The 25,626-nt window shown below is 41.6% G+C and overlaps 1 protein-coding gene across 1 annotated transcript in view; it reads left to right on the top strand.

Annotated features, from left to right (window-relative positions):
- Window positions 1-848: 848 nt before the first annotated feature.
- The window catches only part of TGM6 (transglutaminase 6), a 57,832-nt gene continuing 33,054 nt past the window's right edge, over window positions 849-25,626 (top strand). Inside the window, 3 exon segments of the mRNA XM_056817121.1 lie at window positions 849-905; window positions 2,735-2,816; window positions 24,989-25,162. Coding sequence (XP_056673099.1) covers window positions 849-905; window positions 2,735-2,816; window positions 24,989-25,162 — 313 coding nt within the window.

Below are 25,626 nucleotides of genomic sequence, written 5' to 3'. Positions count from 1 at the left end.
TACCTTCCCTCTTAGAATCAATACTGTGTATTGGTTCTAAGGTAGAAGAGTGGTAAGGGTTAGGCAATGGGGGTTAAGTGACTTGCTCAGGGTCACACAGCTAGGAAGTGTCTGAGGTCATATTTGAACCTAGGACCTCCCGGCTCTAGGCCTGATTCTCAATCCACTGAGCTCCCCAGCTCCTCCCATAAGGACTATTTATAAGATCATCTCCATCCTGATCAGCATAAGAATTTGACCTGCTCTCTTTCTGACCTGGAACAGTTGGCCCCTCACTAGGCACCATGGAACTCAACCCCTTTCTAGGAGTACCCATGTTAATGTTGAACTTCAGTTCTAATACCCCATCAGCTTACATCATCACAGTTCAGAATTCTTGAACTCAAGAGATCCACCAGTCTAGCCTCCTTGGTAGCAGGGTACATTCTACCTCAAACAATAGAACCAAGGGTCTTTGGAGTCCACAGAAAGAGTCTACATGTAGATTTTGGGAGAATAAGTGAGCTTGGATGGGGAAAAGTCATCTTTATTTTCACTAACTTCTATCTGAAATTCAGCATTTCTATCATTTTTTAAAAAACTCTATTTTAAGAAGGAATCCATAGGCTTTATCAATTGCCAAAGAGATGCATACCACATACAAAAAAAAAAATAGGAACCCCCTTCCTGCCTCAGAATATCGAATATTGGAGATGGAAGGGACATTAGAAATCATTTAGTTCAACTCACTAATTTTACAGATTGAGAAATTTCAGTCTCCTGACTCATCATAGTCCAGAGATTTTATAATGGACAATAAAAGGAACTGGTTTCTGTAGTATTGGAAGATAAGTAAAGTGTAAGAATCCATGGGTCCCTGCTCCTATGCAAGTTGCATCGGACATTCCATCACCCCTGTCCCAAAGGTACCTGAGAAGCAAGGAAAAAAAGCAATGTCATATAGCAGAAAGAGTCTACATTGGTCAATGGATCAAGAGAGCCAGGGTTTAGGGTTTTGTGCCACTTACTAATTGGCTGTTGTAACTTTAGGCAAATCAGGACTTCCCTTGGGATGCCCTTCAATTGGGGAATGTCTAAACAAATTATGGTATCTGTTGGTGATGGAATACTATCATGCTAAAAGGAATAAAGTACTGGAAGAATTCCATATGAAATGGAATGACCTCCAGGAATTGTTGCAGAGTGAAAGGAGAAGATTCAAGAAAACATACACAGAGACTGATACACTGTGGTACAATCAAATGTAAAGGACTTCTCTACTAGCAGCAATGCAATGATTCAGGACAATTCTGAGGGACTTATGAGAAAGAACACTATCTACATCCAGGAAAAGAACTGTGGGAGTAGAAACACAGAAGAAAAACATATGATTGATCGCATGGTTCAATGGGGATATGATTGGGGATGTAGACTCTAAATGATCACTCTATTGCAAATATCAATAATATGGAAATGGATCTTGATCAATGACACACGTAAAACCCAGTGGAATTGTGCATCAGATATTGGAAGGGGATTGGAGGAGGGGAGAGAAAGGACATGAATCATGTAACCATGGAAAATTTTTCTTAATTAATCAAGTAAATAAATTTTTTTTAAAAAAGACTTCCCTTGGGAATTGGAAGCTATGAAATGGAGGAAGGGGAAGAGAAAAAAAATTTTTTTTACTTTTTTTGGTTCATAATTCTAAATTATGTGGACTAGAACTTGTGTGACTGAACTTATTCTAGAGCCCATAGCCCCATAGATTGATCTCCAAGTCTGATACTATAAACAGATGACCTGAAGTGGAGGAAATGAGGGAGTGGTTTAGAGATGTAAATTGGAGCCAGATTATGGAGGGTTTTAAACAATGGACTGAAGAGCTTGGACTTTATCCTGCAGGCTTGGGACAAGTTTTGAGTTGGGGAGGAATATGATTTAAGAAAAGATGACTCTGTGGCAATGGGAGCATACTTTCTGACAACTCTAATTATACCACCCCCAACTGAAAGGGAATTAAGGGAAACCATTGAAGGAAGCCCTAATTCTGAATGGACATGAAACAGAATGGAAGAGCAGATTACTGCTCCTGGGACCTCTGGCAATTTTGTTTTTTTTAGCATGCCTCTCTCACTCTGAAGCTACTGAGAACTTCCTTTGGAACAAACAAGGATAGGTCAGGACAGAAACCATTTTGGAATTCTATTCTTTCTTCCATTTCACCCAAGAAGTAGAAGACTTAGGGTCAAGAGATTTGAGTTTCCTTGTCTCAAATGTTCCACTATGGGAAGGTGACTTCCTCTTCATAAGGCTCATTTTCCTTGTCTATAAAAGAAGACTGGACTTGATGATGTCTCCCAATTTCAACCTCCTACATTTTTGGTTTTCTAAGATCCCTTCAAGCTCCAACATTCTATGCCCATGTTCTAAAATTCCCTTTTGGTTATTCCATTCTATGTGCTAAGGACTCTCCTAGTTCTACCTTCTATTTTCTAAAGACAATTCCCACTATAACATTCCATGTTCTATGATCTAAGGTCCTTCCAACTTTGACTTAATGATGCTCTGAAATCATTTGTTTTGATATTCTGTTTATGCTTCAAAGACTCTTCCATTTCTGTTGACATTCTACTCTACTATTGACAGCTCTCCTCCATCTCTGATATTTTATGCTTCAAATTTTCTTTCAATTCTGAAATTTTGTGGTCTATAAAACCTTCCAGTCTTTGCATTCTGTGTTTGATTTCTGAAGGTCCCATCAATTCCATTCTTCTCAAATTCTGGGGCCTCTTCATGCTGGGATGTTGCCTTTCATAGCCACCTTCCAGACTCAGGTGAGTGGAGGTAATTACCAGGGATGATTATGTGCTTTACCTGGTGAATAACAAACTATCTTATTGAAGGTTGAAGGGGCCACGCCCCTGCCTTTGAATGCAAACTTCCTTGCTGGAGTGATGTCCTCAGACTTCTCTCATTAATGTTCTTCCGACTGGCTGTTGGCTAACACTGTCCTATCCTTTCACCAAAGTGCTGAGGGAAAGGGGAGTCTGGGGCCCCTGGAACCATCATGGCTGGTGAGTGGAACTTGGGCATAAGGCCTTTGGGGGGTAAAGATTTCCCTTTGGGCATGGAGATGTCTTTGTGGTCCCTGGGATTTCAGTGGAAGATGAGACCTTTGATTGCAAGCCAAATAGAATTATAGAGCCCCAGACTAAGAGCTAGAAAGAATCTATCCTCATTTATAGAGAGGTAAATTGAGGCCAAAAGAGGGGGAAAGAATATGCCTAGTTACACAGTGAGTTATCAGCAGTTTTGGAACTAGAACCTAAGCCTCAGTTTAATTAAAATCTGCCAAGTGTCTGCTGTGTATAAGGAACACTGCATGATGTGGCGGGAAGAAATGGAGCTAGGAGTCAAGAGATGAAGGTTTGAGTTCCATCTCTACCATTCATTAGCTGTGTGGTGTTGGGTCAATCCCTTCCTCACTCTGGGTATAAGTTCCTTCATCTGTAAAATAATAAGATTGGACTCATGATGATTTTTTAGTCCCTTCCAAAGCTAACATTCTATGAATCTACAAAAGTAGGAGGGTACTCTTGGCACTAGGGATACAGAGTGATGGCACAGACCCTATTCTCAAAGTAATTATAGATTAATGGAAGAAGAGGTACACAAAGAGGAAAGAACCAGGCAGAGTACTATGAATGTTTGAGGGGAAGCTGATTGAGGGGAGAAGAGGGAAGATGAAAAAGAAGAGAGGAGACAGGAAGACTTTACAGAGGAGGTGGCACCTGAATTGGGCCTTGAGAGAAGTTTTACAGATAGAGATATGGAGGTGGTGATGGACAGAAAGGAGGTCATTCTAAGAATGGGAAATTGCAAGGACAGTGGCATAGGAATGAGAGCAGGCAGTATGAGAACAAGAGACAGGGAAGTTTGGAACATGAAACACATGGAAGGAATAGTAAGAAAAGGTAGGTTGGAGCCAAATTATGGAGGACTTTGCCTACCAGATTTAGAAAAAAAGGATCCCTGGCTTTATTCAGCAGGCAATAATTTTTGAGTGGAATCTCTAAAAGTTTTGGAAAAGAAAAAGGCTGTAGACTCAAAATTAGAAACTTGGATTCTAATCCCAGCTCTGACCATTCCCAAACTGTGCTACTGGGCACAAGTCATAGCCATTTAAACCTCAGATGCTTCACCTCTAAAATGGGGAAATAATTTTATATTCCCTATCTCAAAATATTGTTGTAAACCAACATTTAAACCAACATAAAATACCATAGGAACATGAACTATTATTATAAGCCTGCTGATAATTCCCAGCTCAAGTATATTCTAGCTATGTGACCTTGGGCGAGTCACTGGCATTGCCTTGGTCTCATTTTCCTGTTCTGTAAGATGAAGGAACTGAACTAGATGACCTCTAGGGTGTATTATAACTCCAAATCTAACATCAGCAATCTAGAACTTTAGACCAGGGCTCTTTCATCCTGATCTAATGAAGAGTGAGGGGAGTAAAAAGGTACGTATAGCAGGAGGGGGCCAAAGGCTTTCATTTAGCTCAAGGACACTGCACTGATCCCATATGACTCTAGCTGGAGAAAGGAAGCCCCTCACTTGGAACCCAAAGAGTTTCCTTATTCCCAACCCAAGTAGAAATTCTCTCTGAGGACGAGGACAGCATTTTCTTTGACCTTCCCCAAAGGGAAGCCAAGTACACCGTCCTGGGTAGAGTTGGCTCTCAGTAAATGTGTGTTGATCTGGAGTAGACTTAAAGAACCATGTCAGGTCCTCTGGGCTGAAGGACAAGCTGGTGATATGTAATCAGGGAATCCAAGAGCCAGTTCTTCTTTGGATGGAGAACATAGAGGAGGGAAATTTCCCAGTGGAGAGCAAAGCAAATGCCTCCCCCATCAGCACCCCTCAAGACGTGCCTGTAATCAGAGACTGTGAGGACCTCCTCCCTAACACGTCTGGTCCCCAACCCACGAGTTTAAAGGGCTGTTAAAATCCTGAAATAATAATAGCTCACCTCTACATAGCGTTTTATAAGCCACAGGGTGTTTTACGTCATCATATTATTTGATCCTCAACATCCCTGTAAGACAGGTATGGCAGGTATCATTCTCCCCATTTCACAAATGAAGAAACTGAGTCCCAAAGAGGAAAAGTAATTTCCACACAACAAACAAAGTGTCAGAACTGGTATTCAAAATGCTATCTGGCCACTCCATTCCAAGAGCTTTTTTCTACCTACTGCTCTCTTTTTTCTATTGTTTCTCTGTTCTAATGTTCATATTCTATATGGGTGAGTGGTTTGAGGAAGACTCAGTTTCTTATCATTAATGCCCAAAGTGTGACTAGTTTCACAAGGACACAAGCCTCACACAAACACCTAAGCCCACTGAATTTGGTTTAGTTTCTCTTCTTTGGGGGTCCCTGGTTCCACTTGGCTTTTCTAAGGGATCTTGGATTGAAAGGCATGAGAGTCAGGAGTCCTGGATCATGGTGGCTACAGCTCTCCACATTTGATCTTAGACAGTCAGCATGGAAAGAACTCAGGACTTATTCAAAGATTTAGGTTTGAATTTTGACTCAGAAACTCATTTGTCTGTGTGACAATGACTAAATCATCTACTTTCTCTGAACCTCAGGCTCTCTGGCTTTAAAATGGGGTTATAATTCTAGCACTCTGTCTCACAGGATTTTTTTGAGGAAAGTGCTTTGAAAAGTGTAAACTGGGGGTGGGAGGGGCAGCTGGGTAGCTCAGTGGATTGAGAGCCAGGCCTAGAGATGGGAAGTCCTAGGTTCAAATGTGACCTCAGACACTTCCCAGCTGTGTGACCCTGGGCAAGTCACTTGACCCCCATTGTCTAGCCCTTACCACTCTTCTGCCTTGGAACAAATAGCATTGATTCTAAAATGGAAGGTAAGGGTTTTTGGTTGTTTTTTTTAAGTGGCACATGGCAAGTGCTTAATAAATGTTTATTATATCAGTGAAATCCTTGGAGTTTACTCTTAAAAAAAAAAAAGACTTACCTTCCATCTTAGAATCAATGCCCACCTAGCTGCCCTCAAGTTTTCACTTTTCTTTTTTTCTTTGAATAAGTCCTGAGTTCTTTCTATGCTGACTGTCTAAGATCAGATGCAGAGAGCTGTAGCCATCATGATCCAGGACTCCTGACTCTCATGCCCTTCTGTTTGACTTTTAAGTGCCTATAATATAAAAAAGGACAAAAGAAACTCTTTGTCCTCAAGAAACCCACAGTCTAATAGGGGAGACAACATGCCAATAATTATATATTAACAGTTTATAGGCAGGATAGTTTGGAGATAATCAACTGAAGGAAGGCATCAGGAAAGGCTTCTGTAAAAGATGAGATTTTAGCTGGAATGTGAAAGAAGCCAAGAGATGGCCATAAGGAAACAGAATAGTCTAGGCATGGAGGACAGTCAGTGAAAATGCCCTGAAATAGAAGAGGGAGTTTCTTGCGAGAGGAACAGCAAGGAGGACCATGTCATAGGATTGTAGGGTGCAGATATACTTGAGAGTAGGAATGTGTAAAGTAGGAGAAGTCTGGAAACATCGAAGGGGCCGGGGCCTTAAAACCCAAACAGAAGATTTTATTTAGAGAACTTCCAGATTAGGCGACTTTCTGAGGCCAAAGCAGGTTGGCACCTTCTCTATGACTTTGAGTTTTAGAAGGTTGTCTAAGAGGTGAAAGGAAACCGCCCAACATCGCACAGCCAAAAGATGTCAGAAACAAGACTTGATCATGTCTTCTTGGCTTTAGGGATAGCTCTCAATTCACAAGGACCAAATGTCTCACATAGGTGGGATTCTTGGGAGCCTCCTCTGCATCGTCTTCTTTGACCTGAGATTCTCTGCTCCAGGAAGCCCTCTCTGACCATTCCAATGTTTTAGGAATCTCTCTTTCCTAGAGCATTGTCATTTAGTCATTTTGGTTGGGTCTGACTCTTTGTGACCCCATTTGGGCCTTTCTTGACAAAAATACTGAAAAGGCTTGCTGTTTCCTTCTCCAGCTCAATTTACCAATGAAGTATTGAGTCAAATTGGATTAAGTGACTTATCCAGGGTCACACTGCTAGGAGGCATCTGAAGCCAAATTTGAACTCAGGAAAATAAATCTTCCTGATTCCAAGCCCATTGCTCTATCCACCGCACCATTAGTCTATCTCTCTCATATTCAGCCTTGTATTGTACTCATATGTACATGTTTCATCACCCCAATGAGAAGACAGTAACAGTAGATTGAGCACAAGAAGACCTAAACTCAAATCTAGCCTCAGATGCTTTCTAGATATGTGTCAAAGAACCAAGGAATCTAGGGGCCAAGCCCTCAAGGGATAGAGAGCCTAGGGAGAGCTTTTCTCCTCTTGCACAAGTCACATACCCTCCATTTAATGCCTCAGTTTCCTCAACTATAAAATGGGGATAATAACAACACCTACTTCACATAGTTGCTGTGAGGAAAAATGAGATGACACTTGTAAAGTGTGTAGCACTATATGACTAGTGTATAGTGGGTACTATTTAAATGCTTATTTCCTTCTCCTTCCTTTCATTTTTGTAGTGCAAAGGTTTGTAAAATATTTTCTTCACAACATCCTATGATATTATGGATAGCATACAGTACAAATATTATCTCTATTTTACGGGCAAAGAAACTGAATTTCCAAAAAGTTAAACTACTTGTGTACTCATAGTAAGTATCTGAAACAAGATTCAAACCCAAGTCTCCTGATTCTAAGTCTAGGACTCTTTCCACTTTGTCAGTCTCTGTACTAAATAACCAGCACCAAGTTCAGGGCACAGTCAACAGCAAATAAAGGTTAATTCAGTAATTTAAGAGGCAGTGAGGTATGCTGGGAAGAGATCCCAAAGAGGAGTCAAGAGCTGGAATTTAGCAACAGTTCTGTCAATAATTCACTCTGCAAAATTAGATTAAAGAGTTATTCATGTCTTTTTTCAGCTCTGACTTTCTATATTCTATATTCCAGGATCTCTCCTAGCCCTAACATTTAAAAAAAATAATAAACCCTTGATTTCTGTCCCAATAATAGCTCTGAGACGGAAGGGCAAGGGCTAGGTAAATGAGGTTAAGTGACTTGTCCAGGGTCACATAGATAGGAAGTGTCTGATGCTAGATTTACTAGTCCTGACTCTCTGTGCCCTGTACCATAAGGACCTTCCTAGCTCTGTTCAGTATTCTAGGGTCCACTGAACTTCAAACATATTTTCTATGGTCTCTCTCAGGTCTGAATTTTTTTTTTAGATCCAACATTCTATTTTCTATGTTTCCATGTCCAGTAGAAACATTCACTTCATCCAAGATTCTGTCTGTACTGGGGATGACCTGCAGTTGATGAGCCTTTGCTTTGCTGGAGAGAGAAGCTAATGATTCCTGCTCTGCATTGGAAGGATTACTGAAACTCCTAATTAATCAATTAGCTGGAAAGGTCAGATGTCAGTGACACATTGGCCAAGGACATAATGGAACAGATTAAAAATCAATTACACATGTCAGTCCATCCTGACTGGATGGGTGACTACTCTGGAGGGTGGGAGGGAGGTTGTAGTTCCTGAGATGCTCCCTCTAGCCTAAATAAACTCATCTCCAAAGGGCAGATCATGGCTGGGACTGAGCTGTTCAAACCTCCTATCCTACCATGTTTCGGGGAGAAGACTGAGCCAGAGAGAAAGGGGCAGGAAGGGGAACATCAGCACAGAAGGCCAAAAACATACAGCTAATGTGGACCAGAGCTGGTTCTGGTTCTAGCAGATGATTTTCCAGTTGGCTAATTTCCAGACATAAAACCTCTATGGGGTCTTCATTGGAGAGTACCTGGGAGATGAGGTTAGAGAAGGGAGGACACCTGACTGTGAAGTCATGAATATTCCTAATAACTAAAGTGTTTGGCCTTGATTCTACCATTTAGTAGTGTCAAACTCAAGTAGAAATGGGGATGAGGATGACTGTGGGACAATTACGTGGCATAGGGCTAGAGCATAGGGTTTGGAGTCAGGAAGGTTCATCCTCCCAAGTTCAAGTCCTGCCTCAGACACTTAGTTTCCTCATCTATTGAATTAGCTGGAGAAGAAAATGACAAACCACTCCAGTATCTGCCAAGAAAACCCCAAATAGAGTCATGAAGAGTCAGACAACTGAAAAACAATAGAATGACAAGGAAAAGGGATGTCTGCAAGCAACACATTGACTTAGAAATCTTTCACTATACCTTCCCTCCTTCCAGATTGCATTGGGATGACTGACTTACATGTAATTGATTTTTAATCTGTTCCATTATGTCCTTGGCCAATGTGTCACTGACATCTGACCTTTCCAGCTAATTGATTAATTAAGGGTTTCACTAATTCTTCCAATGCAGAGCAGGAATCATTAGCTTCTCTCTCTCCAGCAAAGCAAAGGCTCATCAACCGCAGGTCATCCCCAGCACAGACAGAATCTTGGATGAAGTGAATGTTTCCAATGGGCATGAATACACAGAAAACAGAATGTTGGGTCTAGAACAAAAATGTCAGACCTGGAAGGAACTGTGTGTATGAATATGCATGTATACATGCATGTACATTTATATGGTGATACATCAACACACACATCAATACATTAATACATTAGCATGTTAAAATGAGATAGGAACCATATTTTAATCTGGTTTGGACTACATTCAGGAAGGTTTGTAGGCAGAGTGTTTGACACCTCTACTGGAGGTAACTGGGAGTCGTGGAAGGTGTCTGAGTGATGTGCTCAGAGGAACACATTAATAACAATTAATTTGGTAAATGGTTGGCATTCTAGGAAGGATGTTTGGAAGGGGGAGAGACTGAAGTCAGGGAAACCAGTTAGAAGACAATGGCAATAATCCAGGTGTGACAGAGGTGATAGCTGGGTCAGAGTCAGGCAGACATGGGCCATTAGACTATTGATATCTGAAGAAAGAGCCAGCCTTGGGATTCCTATGAATAAGGAGAGATTCCAACTTCTCTCCTTCTTCCCCACTCCCCCAAATCTGGCGACTTCCAATCTTGGCCATTAAACAGTTCAATAAAATATTTGCTGAAAAGATGAAAAAGGCTTTAAATGCCAGGATCAAGTTCCAAATGTTTTCTATAGGCGGCCAGGTACCACAAAAGGACATAGAACTGACAATATAGGAATGCATTAAAAATATTACAGGGATCAGTTGAGTGGCTCAGTGGATTAAGAGCGAGGCCCAGAGACAGGATGTCCTGGTTTCAAATCTGACCTCAAACACTTCATAGCTGTGTGACCCTGGGCAAGTCACTTGACCCCCATTGCCTAGCCCTTGCCACTCTTCTGCCTTGGAACCAATATACAGCATTGATTCTAAAGCAGAAAGAAAGGGTTTTTTAAAAAGAATATTACTTAAGCAGGAGTGGAGATGATAGATTTAGGGAAGGGGGAAAGATAAGGTGGGAGGCTGGCTGAATTCTAGGGTTTGTCACTCAAGCTTAAACCTTTATTAAGTATCACCTGTGTAGGTAGATGCATTCTTCTCCAACATTTTATAGTCTGGTTGTGGAAACTACCCTCAAGCACAAGAAATACTTCATGGTGTAATGGAAAGAGCATTGGATCAAGAGTCAGAAGATCTGGATTCAAGTACTAACTCCCTTACTTCCTAGCTGTGTGACCTTGGACAAGTCACTGAACCCCTATAGACTTTGTTTTTTTTCCACCATTTCTTAGGTAATAGGATGAAGGGTTGAACCAGGTATGCTCTAATTGCTATCATATATTTTTAAACCCTCACCTTCCATCTTAGAATCAATACTGTGTATTGGTTCCAAGTCAGAAGAGTGGTAAGGCCTGGGCAATGGAGGTTAAGTGACTTGCCTAGGATAACACAGCTAGGAAGTGTCTGAGGTCAAATTTGAACCCAGGATCCCCATCTCTAGGCCTGGCTCTTAATTCATTGAGCCACCTAGAGGCCTCCCCATATTTAAAGAATAAAGATAGAGCAGTATGCATTTGTATGGTTCAGATTTAAAGTGCAAAGGGAGACCAGAGGGGAGATGGAGCCTTATGGGCTGGGTTTCTCAAGAAGGAAGATGTGCTTGAATCTCAAAGGTAACATAAGATTTAAAATGGCAGAGAGAAGCTCTCCCCTAAGGAGCCTGTCTTTCTGTTAGATTTCTTGGAGGAAGTAGACGAGAAAGGACTAATTGAGTTTGGAAAAGGTCTAGTTTTCTATGGAATGTGGAGAGAAAGATTTGCCTTGGGAAAAATCTCTCCGTATTTTAATGAATCAGCGTTGGTTCTCCTCAGGGTCTCTGAAGCCAATAGGTTTCTTGGCCAAAGGATGGAGAAGGAAGAGGAGATAGAGATAGTAGAGAAGAAGGAAAGAGAGGAATGATGCTGAACATTAAGAAGTAAAGGAAAGGCCAAGTTAGACAAAGATATGGCCTAAACTTTCCTAGGCATGCCTGTAGGCTGCTTCCCATGGCTGGAATCCATTGTCCTCTTAATCCTTTGAAAGTCTCTTCTTTCTACAAGACCTAGCTCAGATGTTACCTCCTCTGTGAAACCTTCCCTAATTGCTCTTAGTCAAAAATGTTATTTTCCTCCACCAATTTTCCCAGAGCACATTATCTGGATCTCTTCTTTGCCCCAGTTACATTCTCTGGTATGATATTATACTTGTTTATCAATGTCAAATTCTCCCCTATTTGACTGTAAGTTCCTTGAGAGCAGGGACTTTGTTCTTTTATGTTTATATTGCTAGCATCTAGCAAAAATTCCTGAACCTAATTGGTGCTTAATGAATGTTTATGGACTTGAACTAACTTTCATCCTTTCATCCAAAGCCAATCTGCTTAGGGTAATACTTAGGATGCTCAAGAGAAATTCTTTCTTTTTCCTCCTGACAAAGAAGGTCCTCTGCCCACAGGACATTCATTGTGTTTATACCCCACCCCACCCCCACCTCCTGCTCCAATCCCATGATTTCTGGGCCTCCCTCATAATAGACTTCTTGCTAAATCCTGGGTTTCTCTAAAGGGCAAGGAACCCATGCCAGGAGACCAAGAGGAGTCAGTCCCCTTGGCCTCTGACCTAGACAACAATGGCCTGGTATCCTGGAAATACTTCTTCTAGACCTGAAATCTCAGGGGTTTGTCTCTCCTGCCATAGGGAGCTTAACCTATTTTGGAAACCAACTTTTCTTCAGGTGGAAGAAAATCTAAAGATTTCTTTTCCCATCCATTCTCCAAGAATGATAGACTTTTTCAGGACCTTGGAGAGTGCAGGGAGATGTAATGAGATCGGCACTGTTGTGATGGATTAGGGACCATTTTGTCTCCTGAAGGGCATCCAGGCCCTTTGGAATTCTGTACCCAGAACTAAGTGACCTAGTTGTCTTTTCAGCAGAAGCCCCTACTGTCCTTGTCCTTCCCTAGAAAAGAAGGAAGAAGGAAGCACAGCTTGGAATGTGTGAAACAGGAGCGTGAAGGATTAATAGTCCTTTAGTGATGTTGTCTCAGGGGCTGGGAGGAGGCCACTCAGCTGCTGAGACTAGAGGGGTGGGAGCAGTAGCATTGTGGGTGAGTCCCAGAAGCTGACTTCCTCAGATCTGCTCTTAAACAAACACAAACACACCCCTCAGTGATACAGAAGGGAGTTCATCCACACCCACAAACAGGAACCAGGCACTAACACTAAGTCTTGATGCCCTTAAAATAGGCTTTTAGGACCCTTCGTCAGCACCACCAAATAAGGAGGTTGAGCAATGGTTAAAGGGGGATCTTGGAGTCAGGAAGACTTTAATTTGAATCCTGCCTTAGACACTGGCAACAGTATAACTGGGAAAGTCACTTAATCTCTCAAAGCACTAGTTTCCTCAAATGTAAAACTTTGTTTTAATAATAAATTAATTTAAAAACCAATAATTTTAATCATTAATAAACCATTTGACACTACAAATAATTAATTTATAATTTAATAATTAATTGAAAAGGTGATCATAATTCAATTGCTGTAAACATCAGAGATAATGTACATCTTGAAAACGTATTTAAAATCTTAATATGCCAAGATAAATGAGAAGCAATGTGCTGTAAGGAATAGGACACGGACTTGAGGCAGGAAAACCTGGGTTCAAATTCTACCCTGTGTGACACTGGGCAAATCATTTAATCCCTGTGTATTTCAATTTTTCATCTGCCTCTAAGATCATTTCCGGCTCTAAACCTATTATTCTATGTAATAAAAGCTAGTATTATTAAGGGGAAACTAGTCTAAAGGAAGCTCAGCAAGATATCCAGCTAAATAAAGTCATTCCAAGGGTATTCAAGGAAGAAAAGAGAGAGAATGTTGGAAGAGAAGAAGGAAAAGGAAGAAGGTGAGGAAGAGAAGAAAGAGGAGAAGAGGAGGAAGGGAAAGATTTGCAAAAATAATTACAACACACTATTTTCCCTACCAAGAACAGTAGGGACAGCTAGGTGGCTCAATGGATAAAGTACCAGGATTAGGGATGGAAGGTCCTGGGTTTAAATCAGACCTCAGACACTTCCTGCGTGTGTGACCCTATGTAAATCACTTAATCTCTACTGCCTAGCCCTTACTACTCTTCTGCCCTGAAACTGACATTTAGCATCAATTCCAAGACAGAAGGTAAAAGTTAAAAAAAATAATATTAGATCCTCCATTCTTGAATTCTAACATCTCAGTCTCTAAAGCAGAAGTGTCACTAAGAAGAATAAAGACAGGAAAAGCAGATTGGATTAAGGATTTATAGAGATGAGCTGGAAAAGATAAAATTGTGAGGGCACTGAAGGACTGCTTTACTGGGCCTCACAGTTACAGTTAAAGCAAAGACTCGGGTTCAAGAATTCTTAGGAAACTGGTACTTGGAAAGTTACAAATCTTATCATAATTTCTTCTTTTTTTTACAAAGAACTATAAAATGTTTAGGATGATAAAAAAAACTTATTTATTCTTTAAGAACTTTATCTCCCCAGAGAAGAGCTACCATGTCTATATACCTATGTAATATATATGGTGATATAATAAAAGCTTTACCAAATGGTGATATAAGAGAAGTTCTCACCCAGCACAAAGGGGAGGGAGACATGCTAGAGAAAGAACAGGCACAAAGTTGAGCTTCAGATAGTGAAATTATATGCCCTAAAAATGGGCTTGGTGGAGAACAGGTGCCAGATGTGGAAGAGGGCATTCTTTTTTTTTAAACCCTTACCTTCCATCTTGGAATCAATACTGTGTATTGGCTCCAAGGCAGAAGAGTGGTAAGGGCTAGGCAATGGGGGTCAAGTGACTTGCCCAGGGTTACACAGCTAGGAAGTGTCTGAGGCCAAATTTGAACTCAGGACCTCCTATCTCTAGACCTGGCTCTCAATCCGATGAACTACCCAGCTGCCCCCGGAAGAGGACATTCTTAATCAGACCCAGATGTGATAGAGAAGTTCTCAGGGTCACTTATTGATAATGGACTTGAGTGAATCTTGATCAGGTAGAGTTTCTTTATTGGGACCAGAAGCTGAAAAAGGATCTGGGTTGACCAAGGCAATAGAAGAGAAATGATTCAGAGACTGCTGCTCTCCATCAGATTTTGTTCAGTCACAAGCTGAGAACATTAACTGCCGGTTACAGGCTAACCTAAATCAGAACAGTGGCAAAAATCCTACTTTGTCCGTCTTTGCCTATGTGTTTTATGGGCATGAGGACTACTTCAACTTAGACTCCATGTTGGAGTTCTATCATTGTAACGATAACATCCAATAACAAAAAGATTACAATTATCACAAGTTATAAGTGCAAAGAATCTAAAAGGGGGGAAAGAGACCAAATATGTGGAAAAAAAAATCTCACTTTGTTGACACACACAAAATGTTGACAGAGAATATCCGTAACTGGTGGCCTATATTCCTATTCTCCCATCTGTACAAAGTCTTGATGGGGGTCATTTCTATACAAAATGAAGGTATCCTTAACCAAGAAACTGGTGAGGAAAATAGTAAATGATTTTCAAGAATAGACCACATCTTTACTCTCTCACAACTAAATGAAAGATGTCAAGACAAGATACCATTATGTTCACTGTTTGTTGGTGTGTAATTAGGATTTTCTACCCAGGGACTCTTTCTCTCTCTCTCAGCATCTCATTTACATATCTACATTATCTAACTAACATAGGGAAGATATAAGTTTTGGGTAGCTCCGCCCTCACTCTCTGTTCCTGGTAATGCAGTTGTGGTGGTTGGTTGAGTACCAGGCAGGAGAAGTTTACTCAGGTAGTCCTACATAAGTTTTATACTTTGTTCTTTTATTTCTTCTACTTCAAGTGATTACTAATAAATATTATAAAATAAAATACTCTGAGTTATTGGATATTAATTTAAATTTTACATTGGTTACCCAAAAGCACTGGACCCAGCAGAACAAAAATAATGCCTTATCTTTATTTCTTTTTCTTTTTTTTTTTTTTAAATAAACCCTTACCTTCTGTCTTGGAGTCAATACTGTGTATTGGCTCCAAGGCAGAAAAGTGGTAAGGGCTAGGCAATGGGGGGTTTAGTGACTTGCCCAGGGTCACACAGCTGGGAAGTGTCTGAGGCCAGATTTAAGCTCTTTATTTCTAACCCTTCCCTTTCATCTTAGAATCAGTATTGTGTATAGGTTCTAAAGCAAAAGAACAATAAGGGCTAGGCTATTGGCACTGTGATTTGCCCAGGGTTAATTTCACATTTGAACCCAGAACCTTCCATATCTAGGCCTGGCTCCTAATCCACTGAGTCATCTGCCTGCCTCCTTTGTAGGCTCTTTTACATTAAAGAGTCTTTCCTTCATGTCAAGATCATGGATTATTCATTGAAATGACTCTATAGCATGACCCTTTGATAGGAGAAGAATAAAATGAGAAGATGTCTGTTCACCAAAAGTATCCCAAATCCAGAGCAGGAGAGATTCCCTGTGGACTTTGAGGTCCTCCAGATGCCCTTGTTTCCAGATGACATTTCATTGAAAGTGTCAAACCTCAGGACATTGCAGAATCTCCTGGAAGAGATCTACAGCCACTCTAAGGAAAGACTTATTAACCTTTTTTATATCATGGACCCTTTGTCAGTCTGGTGAAGCCTCTGGATCCCTTCTCAGAATGTTTTTAAATAACATAAAATAAAAACATAGGACTAAGAAAGCCAATTCTATTGAAATACAGTTTTCAGAACATTTTTTAAAAATCAATTTCAGGGGCAGCTAAGTAGCACAGTGGATAGAGTGCCAGAGTTGGTGTTGGGAGGACCTGGGTTCAAATGTGGCCTCAGACACTTACTAGCTGTGTCACCCTGGCCATGTCACTTCACCCCAACTGCCTAGCCCTTAAAACTCTTCTGCCATGAAATCAATACGTGTATCAATTCTAAAACAGAAGGTAAGGGTTTAAAAGAAAAAAAAAAGTAAAATCAATTTCATTGACCCTTGATTAAGAACACATAGGAAAGACTAAATGAATGAAAAATGACTAATTCCCATGAATCTGAATGGACACCTCAAAGAGCTTGCCCATCTAGGAGAAACAGGACAGCTGGACACTGAACTGGACACAAAGGTGAAAAGGGAAACAATAGTGGGATGGACTGCTTCCAGGAAATGGAAAAATACTTTTACTAGGGTAGCAAGGTAGCTCAGTGGATAGAGTTCCAGGCCTAGAGATCGGAGATCCTGGGTTCAAATATGGCCTCAGACATTTCCCAACTGTATGACCCTGGGCAGGTCACTTAACCCCCATTGCCTAGCCCCCGCTGCCCTTCTGCCTTAGAACCTATACTTAGTATTGATTCTAAGATCTAAAGTAAGGTTGGGTTTTTATTTATTTTTTTTTTATACATAAGAACAGTTTTACTAAACCCAAATTTCCCATTACAATAAAGGCCCATCTTTACAGTGTGGATATTTTACCAGTGCTGCCTCTGGAAGCAAGGCTTGGAAATGCCCCTGCCTCTAAAGCAGGAAAATCAATGCCCAAACAAAGGGCAGTAACCAGAGGAGGGAAACTGGGATCGCTCCAGAATTCAGCCTTGTCCCAAGATCTGAGAAATGGTTAGCAGAGAGAAGACTTAGGGAAGACCATCCTGGGGAAGAGGAATGTGACTGGTTTGGATTAGTTACAAAGTAGAAAACTAGAAACAATTGTTGGAGAAGGTGGTGAAGGGGAGTTGCAGGGACTCATATTCTGATTTAATACAAGGAAGAATTTCTTAATAAGAACTGTTCAAAAATGGAATGGATCTTGTGAGGTAATGAGTCACTGAAGGTGTTTAAGCAAAAAGGAGACAACAGATACTGGAGATGTGGTGGGAGTTAATGCATTGCAAGAAAATTGAACTAGAAGACCTCTCAGGTACTTTCTGGTGCTGGAAAAGATTCTATGATTCACAACCACCCCCACCCCAGCCCTGGTGTTCCATCTGGCCCTAGTCCAGGGACCTGCATAATTATTGCCCATTAACTTCACTTCCTGCCTGGTGACTCACTTCCAGTAAAGATGATCAGGAAATCAACAGATAGGGCAGAGATACTGAAGAGTTCTATGGAAGAGACAAACAAGGCATTTCACCAGAGACCCTGCCTGGGGCACAAGATCTGGGTTCTGCTTCTCTGGCTCTGACATAACTAGCCATGTCGCCTTAGGCATGGCACTTAGAGCTGAGGGACTCTAGAAATCATTGAGCCCAACCTCTTCATTTTACAGAATAGGAAACTGAGGCAGAGAGAGGAAAAACAATATTCCCCAGACCACAAAGCCAGTGAGTCCCAGCTTCATGCCTGCCATGGTGCCACCACATCATGGTCCTTTCCAGGTCTCATCATCTTTGGGCCTCAGCTTCCCAAGGTGGGAAGAGGAATCCCTGCCTAGCTACCGGAGAAGTCATGAGGATAGGAAGAGATCACAGGCATGAATGGGCTTTGGAACCTTAGAATCGTGGCCTGAAAATCCCTGTTTGCTAAAGGTATGATCACTGAAAGACCTCCCAGATCCTGAGGGGGACTCGGGCTGCCAGGGGACCCAGTTTTGCCACGGGGCCAGCAGACAAATCTAAAGAGAGGAGATGGGGAATGGCCTCACCCCAGCCGGCATCAGGGGGCTCAGAGACCCGGTTTTTGCCTCTCCTTCACTATTCATTGCTTAGCACAGTGCCTGGCACATAGTAGGAGCTCAATCTTTGACCTCCTGAGGCAGCTCTTCCCAGTAATCTGAAATATTTCATTTTGCTTGGCATAGACCTGCCTCTTCTTTATAAGCCTCCCAAAGGGAGGCTGTGTTTCAATTTGTATTTGGGCCCCCAGTACCCCAACACAGGAACTTCCATATTTTTTTTGAGAGGAGAAGATCTGGACTTGTGATTTCATCTGTATTGGGTGCTCCATGGTAAGGAATGTCCCAAAAGGATCCCAAAGGACAGGATGTCCCAAAAATCTTAGGATGGCTTTATTTTTTTTAATTTTTTTAAACCCTTATCTTCTGTCTTAGAATCAATACTGTGCACTGGTTCCAAGACAGAAGAGTGACAAGGGTTAGGCAATGGGGGTTAAGTGACTTGCCCAATATCTTTTGGGGCCTCTGTATGAGATCAACAGCTTCTATATAGTCATAGGCCAGGGTTCTTAACCTGGAGTCCTTGAACCTACTTTTTAAAGTATATTTCTATGTAATTACATTTCAGTACAATCAGATCTTTTTGTAATCCTATGTATTTTATTTTATGCATTTAAAAATATCACTCTACAGGGCAGCTAGGTGGCTCAATGGATTGAGAGCCAGGCTTAGAGAAAGGAGGTTGTGGGTTCAATTCTGACTTCAGACTCTTCCTAGCTGTGTGACCCTGAGCAAGTCACTTAATCCCCATTGCCTAGCTAGCCCTTACTGGTTTTCAGCCTTAGAACTAATACCTAGTATTGATTCTAACAGAAAGTTAGGGGTTTTTTATTGAAAATTTTTATTTAAGTAATTAATTTAGAATATTTTTCCATTGTTATATGATTCATGTTCTTTCCTTCCCCTCCTCTCCGAGGGTTTTTTTTTATTGTTCTAGCTTTACCAGACTGCCAAAGGGGTCTATGACATAAAAAAAGGTTGAGAATATCCATTTTAAAGAATTTCCCATGTTACTGAAAGATTAAGTGACTAGCACAAGGTCACACATATCAATTAAAGATAAGATTTGAACCCAGCTCTTCCTGCCATTGAAGCCAACTCTTTATCCACAGTGCTACTAGGCAAAAAAGAAGGCACTTAATAAATATTTGTTGAATGATGAATGAATTACTTCAACTTCTTCCTTCTGGGGGTCATGCAGAACAAGTCTAGTCCTTCATCCATACCTGAAGACAATTCTCATGTCCCTCTCCTCCACTCACCCATGGTTCTTTTCTCCAGATAAAAATTCTCAATACCAAAATGGAGGTGATATTATAGGAAAAAACACTGGTTCTGGAGTCAAAGGATTTGAGTTCAAATTTTATTCTTGATCTTTGCATGACCTTGGACAAATCCCTGAACCTCAGTTTTGTCATCTGTAAAATGAGAGGATTGAACTAAATAGCCTCTGAGGTCCCTTTTAGGTCTACAATCCTTTGGCTATGTGGTCCAATTTGCAAAGAAGAAGAAAATGGTAGACTCTTCACTCTGAGATTTTTTCACAATAATATACTTGTAGAAACTGACTCCAGGCAAGGTCCTAGGATTGGCACTTGGGGGAGGGGGGGTGATTGGTACACCGGAGGAGGAGATACCAAGGAGTCCTAGCCTGAGAACTGAAGGAGCTCATAATGAATGGGCTGATCCACAAGGGGAGGAGGAGGGGGAAATGAGATGCACAAACTACTACAGGAGACGGGATGTGCTTTATCTTTTGAGAGGGTTAGAGAAATAATACTGTGGTGGGTGATGGGGAATCCAAGGAGGGAGGGATCCCTTCCACCCAGGAAGAAAGGGGAAAGGCTTTTGGAGGAGATGTCATTAGATCTGGGCCTTAAGAGACTGAGTGGGATGTCAACAAGTATGTCAGTACTGGGCATTAGTTTCTTATCAAATAGGAGGATTTTGAAAAGAAGTAGGCTTGATGATAATCATATCAAAAAAAGAAAGAAAAGAACATTGATGAATCATTTAAAATACAAGTAAGAGGGGGGAGCTGGGTTGCTCCGTGGATTGAGAACCAGGCCTAGAGATGGAAGGTCCTGTGTTCAAATTTGGCCTCAGATACTTCTCAGCTGTGTGACCCTGGACAAGTCACTTAACCCCCATTGCCTAGCCCTTACCACTCTTCTGCCTTGGAACCAATACTCAGTATTGACTCCAAGACGGAAGGTAAGGGTTTAAAAAAATACAAAAATACAAATAAGAGGGCCAAAAAAAATGCAGAATGGGATCCAGACAAACAAAGACGAGTTCAAACTACCATGTTAATATATGTGTTCTAAAATGTCTTCCACAACATTCATGCCAAAGATATCTGGTGTAGAACCACTAAGGTGTGCATATTCTACTGTTGTCTTTTAATACATGTGCTGGGGGAGAGGAGGGCATTCCCGGTGGGGGGAAAGCACAGAGAAGGAGGAAATAGCACAAGGGGGCTGTGATTAGCCAAGCTGCCTGGGTCAGGGGATAAACTGAAAGAATCGTCTTGGGATCAGACTCCGGAGGATCTAAACATGCCAAGATGAAGAGTTTACCCCTTATCCGCTGGGGAGCCGCTTTATTTAGCGTGGTCTGGGCGCCTAGGGGGTGCTGGTTGACCTGGTAAATAAATGCTAGTGGACTGACCCAAGGAGAGCCGTTGGTTTTGTGTGTGTGTGTGAAGAGGGAAGAGAGTGGTCTGATCAGAGCTGAGCATTTTGAAGATGAGCTTGGCAGCCTGGCGCAGGACGGCCTGGGAGGCAACAGGTCAGAAGAAAAGCAGATGCTCGTTCTCTCCCTCCGCCACCGCGGTAATCGTCCCCTCTCCTGACCCTATCAATCTAAACTGAGTGAGGGGACGGACTAGCCCGGAGGCGGAAGGATGACGGAGAGGAGGAACTATGCCCCTGGGCATCTGGGTGAGCTTGCAGCCTATTGTGCTGCCCTCCAATTAACCTTCCTCGGCCAATTACCCTCCAGAAGTGATTCATAGACTGAGAGAAGCCCGAGTCACAGATTGTTTCATGGCCCCGGGGCTGGGCAAAATGCCTAGAAATTGGAGTTTGCCCAAGGCAGAATTCCTAATGCAGCTGGCTTTAGGGGACTTTGAGATTTAGTTTCTCAAAATTACAGAACTTGAAAACTAGAAAAACAAAAAACAGAGTTTGTCCGAGGTGCAAGGAACCTGGGCACATAGAACACATACTCTCAGACCTGGAAGGCATAATATTAGAGCATATAACATAAAAGCTTATGTTATATATATATATATATGTTATAAAAGCAGAGAACACAGAATGACCATGAGACCTGGAAGGGGCATTCTAACATACTAGTCAGAGCTAAAGTTAGAACCTAGAATACTGACTTTCAAAAGTGGGGGGGGGGGGCTGGGTGACCCTGGGCAAGTCACTTATCCCCCTTGCCTAGCCCTTACCACTTTTCTGCCTTGGAACCAAAACACAGTATTGATTCCAAGATGGAAGGTGAGGGTTAAAAAAAAAAAAGTGGAAGGAGGGGGCAGCTAGGTAGGGATGAGGGAGGAGGGGGCAACTGGATGGCTCAGTGAATGGAGAGCCAAGCCTAGAGATGGGAGGTTTCAAATCTGACCTCAGACCCTTCCTAGCTGTGTCACCTGGGCAAGTCACTTAACCCCCATTGCCTAGCCCTTACTGCTCTTCTGCCTTGGAACCAATACACAGTATTGATTCTAAGATGGAAGGTAAAGGTGTTTTGTTTTGTTTTTTTAATAATAATAATAAAATAAAAAGTTGAAGGGATCCTAGAACATAGAACACTGACAGACCAAGAAACCAAGAAGGGATGTTAGAACACTGTGAGATCTAGAAAGGACCTTAGAACACAGAACCTAGACCACTAGAACTGGAAGGAAAGGACCTTGGAATGCAGATCTAATTAATACCAGAGCAATCAGTAAGACATTTCTGAGCTCCTACTCTGGAGAGAAAAAGAAGAGAGAGATCTAGTCCTATCCTCAAGGAACTCACTGTCTGTCTGGAAAGGGTGTCCATACAGAGAACCAGAATAGAGCCTCAAGTCTGTGCAACAAAAGAGCCATGAGAGTGATACACATTGGATATGAGACATTGGTTCAAATACAAGCCATAGCCACACTCCTCAGATCAGGTTCTCTTTAAGAATGAAAAAAAAGTTGATAAATACTGAAAAAAAAGATATTTATCAGTTAAGTGTAGGCTTTATACAAAACAAATTTGAGGGAAAACTACAGTGTGTATAGATCAACATGGTATTGTTGTGGGGTGCAGAGGTGAACCCCTGGGTTTGGGAAGGGTACCTTTTGCAAGAATGCAAGACTCCAAAATTTAGCTTAAAAATTCTCAGGCATTCAGTGGAGGGTTTGGTCATCTGACTAGGTCTGCCTGGAGACATAGGGGGTGACCCTCATAGTTTAGGAGACATATGGATGTCTGAGGTACATCCCAAAGGTGCATCTCTCTGTCCATCTTAAATCTAAAGAAGATCCAAGGAGGATAATCCTCTCAGGGTCTTATAGGAGTTATCAAGATGTTATTGGGTTAGGAGTCACGAGGACAGAAGGGAGCAAAGGAATTTCCCAGTTTGCCTGAATTTGGGGGTACAATGCCCATGCCAGTATGAGCTATAGCAGAGTCTGAGATCATCATCCTGAACCAATGAGTGAGAGGAAAGGTCTTATGGAGCATGACTCAGATAGGCAGAATGCAGGCAAGGAGCTAGGTTTGAGGCTCATTTACCTACTGTCAGACCTCTTCCATTCTCCTATTTCATTCCAAAAAGCCTGGACCACCCTACAATCACCCACCTCTCTAGTAGTGCAATAGAGACCTTTTGTCCAATGATGATGGCCCTATTGTCTTTTATTGCCAAAGATCTCCAAGACACAAGTGTTGTGATTTATGAGAGCAAGAGCAGAACTAGAGATTACACAGGGTGGATTTGTCCTACCCTCAACATCCCCCTACCCCATGCCAGAAATTGGTAGCTCAGAAGATGAAGAGATCATAATGGACTACATGATCAGAGAAGTCTTGAAGAGAAAAGGCTTGAAATAGACTGATACTCATCACAAAAATGATTATAGCAAACTCATGTTCTCTAACTCCTGTTTTATAAAGCTCTATTTTTGTACCACCACAGTGAAGTAAGCTATATATGCAAGGATTATTATCCTCATTTTATGGATGAGGAAAACAGAGACTCAGAGAGGTCAAATGATTTGCCTCTGGGCACAAAGCTAGTAAGTACCAGAAATGAGACTCCAGCTCTTGGCTCCCCTACAGCAGTCTTCTTTACCTTATGTCCTGGCTAAGATCTTCCATAGCTTAGGAGCAGAGACAGTGAAGGGAAGACAACAGAAAAGACACAGAGGCAGAGAAGTGCTAGGCTTGGAGGACAGTGAGAAGACTGACCACAGTATTCATTGAGATAAGACTGGAAATGTAGGTGGGTCACACCAGGGAAAACCTCAAATGCCAAGCTAAGGGGTTTAGAGTCTATCCTAAAGACACTGGGAAGTCGATAGTTTATGGATGGCAATGAAAGTGACCCTTTCCAAGCATCCCTACTACAACTCATTATTTTTTAAAATTAATTTATTTATTTAGAAGATTTTCCATGGTACATGATTCATATTCTTTCCTACTCCTCTTCCCTCCCAGAGCTGACAAGAATTCCACTGGGTTATACATAAATCATTGTTCAAAAACCTATTTCCATGGTATTCATATTTGCAATAGAGTGATCTTTTAATGCCCAAACCCCAATAATATTCCCATCAAATCACATGATCAATCATATGTTTTTCTTCTGCATTTCTGCTCCCACAGTTCTTTCTTTGAATGTGGACAGCGTACTTTCCCATAAGTCCCTCAGAATTGTCCTGAATCATTGCATTGCTGCTAGTAGAGAAATCCATTACATTTGACTAATTTTTTTTTAAACCCTTACCTTCCATCTTGAAATCAATACTGTGTATTGGTTCCAAGGCAGAAGAATGGTAATGGCTAAGGGGGGGAGGGGGGGATCAAGTAACTTGCTGAGGGTCATACAGTTGGAAAGTGTCTAATACCAGACTTGAACCCAGGACCTAGGTCTGGTTCTCAATCCACTGAGCCAACCAGCTGGCCCCTATAAATATTTTTGTACAAGTCTTTTCCCTTATTATCTCTGTGGGGTACAGATCCAGCAGTGGTGTTGCTGGATCAAAAGGCATGCATTCCCTTAAAGCTGTTTGGGCATAATTCCAAATTGCCCTCCAGAATGGTTGGACCAATTCCCAACTTCAGCAGCAGTGTATTAGTGTCCCAATTTTGCCACAGCCTCTCCAATATTTGTCACTTTCCTTTGCTGTCATAATGGCCAATCTGTTAGGTGTGAGGTGGTACCTCAGAGTTGTTTTAATTTGTATTTCTCTCTAATCAAGAGGGATTTAAAACACTTTTTTCATGTGCTTATTGATAGTTTTGATTTCTTTATGTGAAAACTGCCCTATTCATGTCCCTTGACCATTTGTGGATAGGGAAATGGCTTGATTTTTTGTAAATTTGACTTAGTTCCTTATATATTTGGGAAATTAAACCTTCGTCAGAGAGTTTTGTTATAAAAATTATTTCCCAGTTTGTTGCTTTCCTTCTAATTTGGGTTGCATTGCTTTACTACAATTTATTAAATGAAAGACAGTGAGGGATGAGGGAGGAAAAGAAGGGGATTTCCTAAAGGTTTATATTTATTTCTTTGCTCTCCTTCTTTCCATCCTTTCCTCCCCTGCCTCTGGATCCCCAAGCAATCAGAATAACTGAAGTGGACTGGCAACAAGAGAAGAACACGCAAATGCACCACACTGATGAGTACCCAGGCTCAGAGTTGGTGGTGAGGAGGGGACAGAGATTCAACCTCAGCCTCAAATTCAGCAGGGCCCTGGAGAGTGAGGAGACGCTGATATTCACAGTGGAGACAGGTATTCTCTCTCCATCTTCTCTCACACACTGAAGGTCTCCCAGAATGGGCTTCTGACCCATTACTGAGTTTTTTTATCCAACACTATCATAAAGTAATAGAAGTTTGGGATATTGTATCCCTATCTCATAGAATTTTACACAGAATCCTAGATTCTTAGAACATACAATCCTGAACTCAAAAATAGCCTCTGGGAATCCTTTTATTAGGCCTTCAAACTACCCTAAAAGGCAGCTCTGTGGATTGAGAAGGCCTAGAGATGGGAGATCCTGAGTTCAAATGTGACCTCTGACACTTCCTAGCTGGGTGAACCTGGGCAAGTCACTTAACTCTCACTGCTTAGGCCTACTGCTTTTTTGCCATACAATACAGAGTATTCATTCTAAGGCAAAAGGGGGAGAGAGAGAGAGAGAGAGAGAGAGAGAGAGAGAGAGAGAGAGAGAGAGAGAGAGAGAGAGAGAGAGA

Source organism: Monodelphis domestica, chromosome 1, assembly GCF_027887165.1.
Source record: "Monodelphis domestica isolate mMonDom1 chromosome 1, mMonDom1.pri, whole genome shotgun sequence".
NCBI lineage: Eukaryota > Metazoa > Chordata > Mammalia > Didelphimorphia > Didelphidae > Monodelphis > Monodelphis domestica.
The sequence above is the reverse complement of the archived record's forward strand: the minus strand, read 5'-3'. Positions and strand labels throughout refer to the sequence as shown.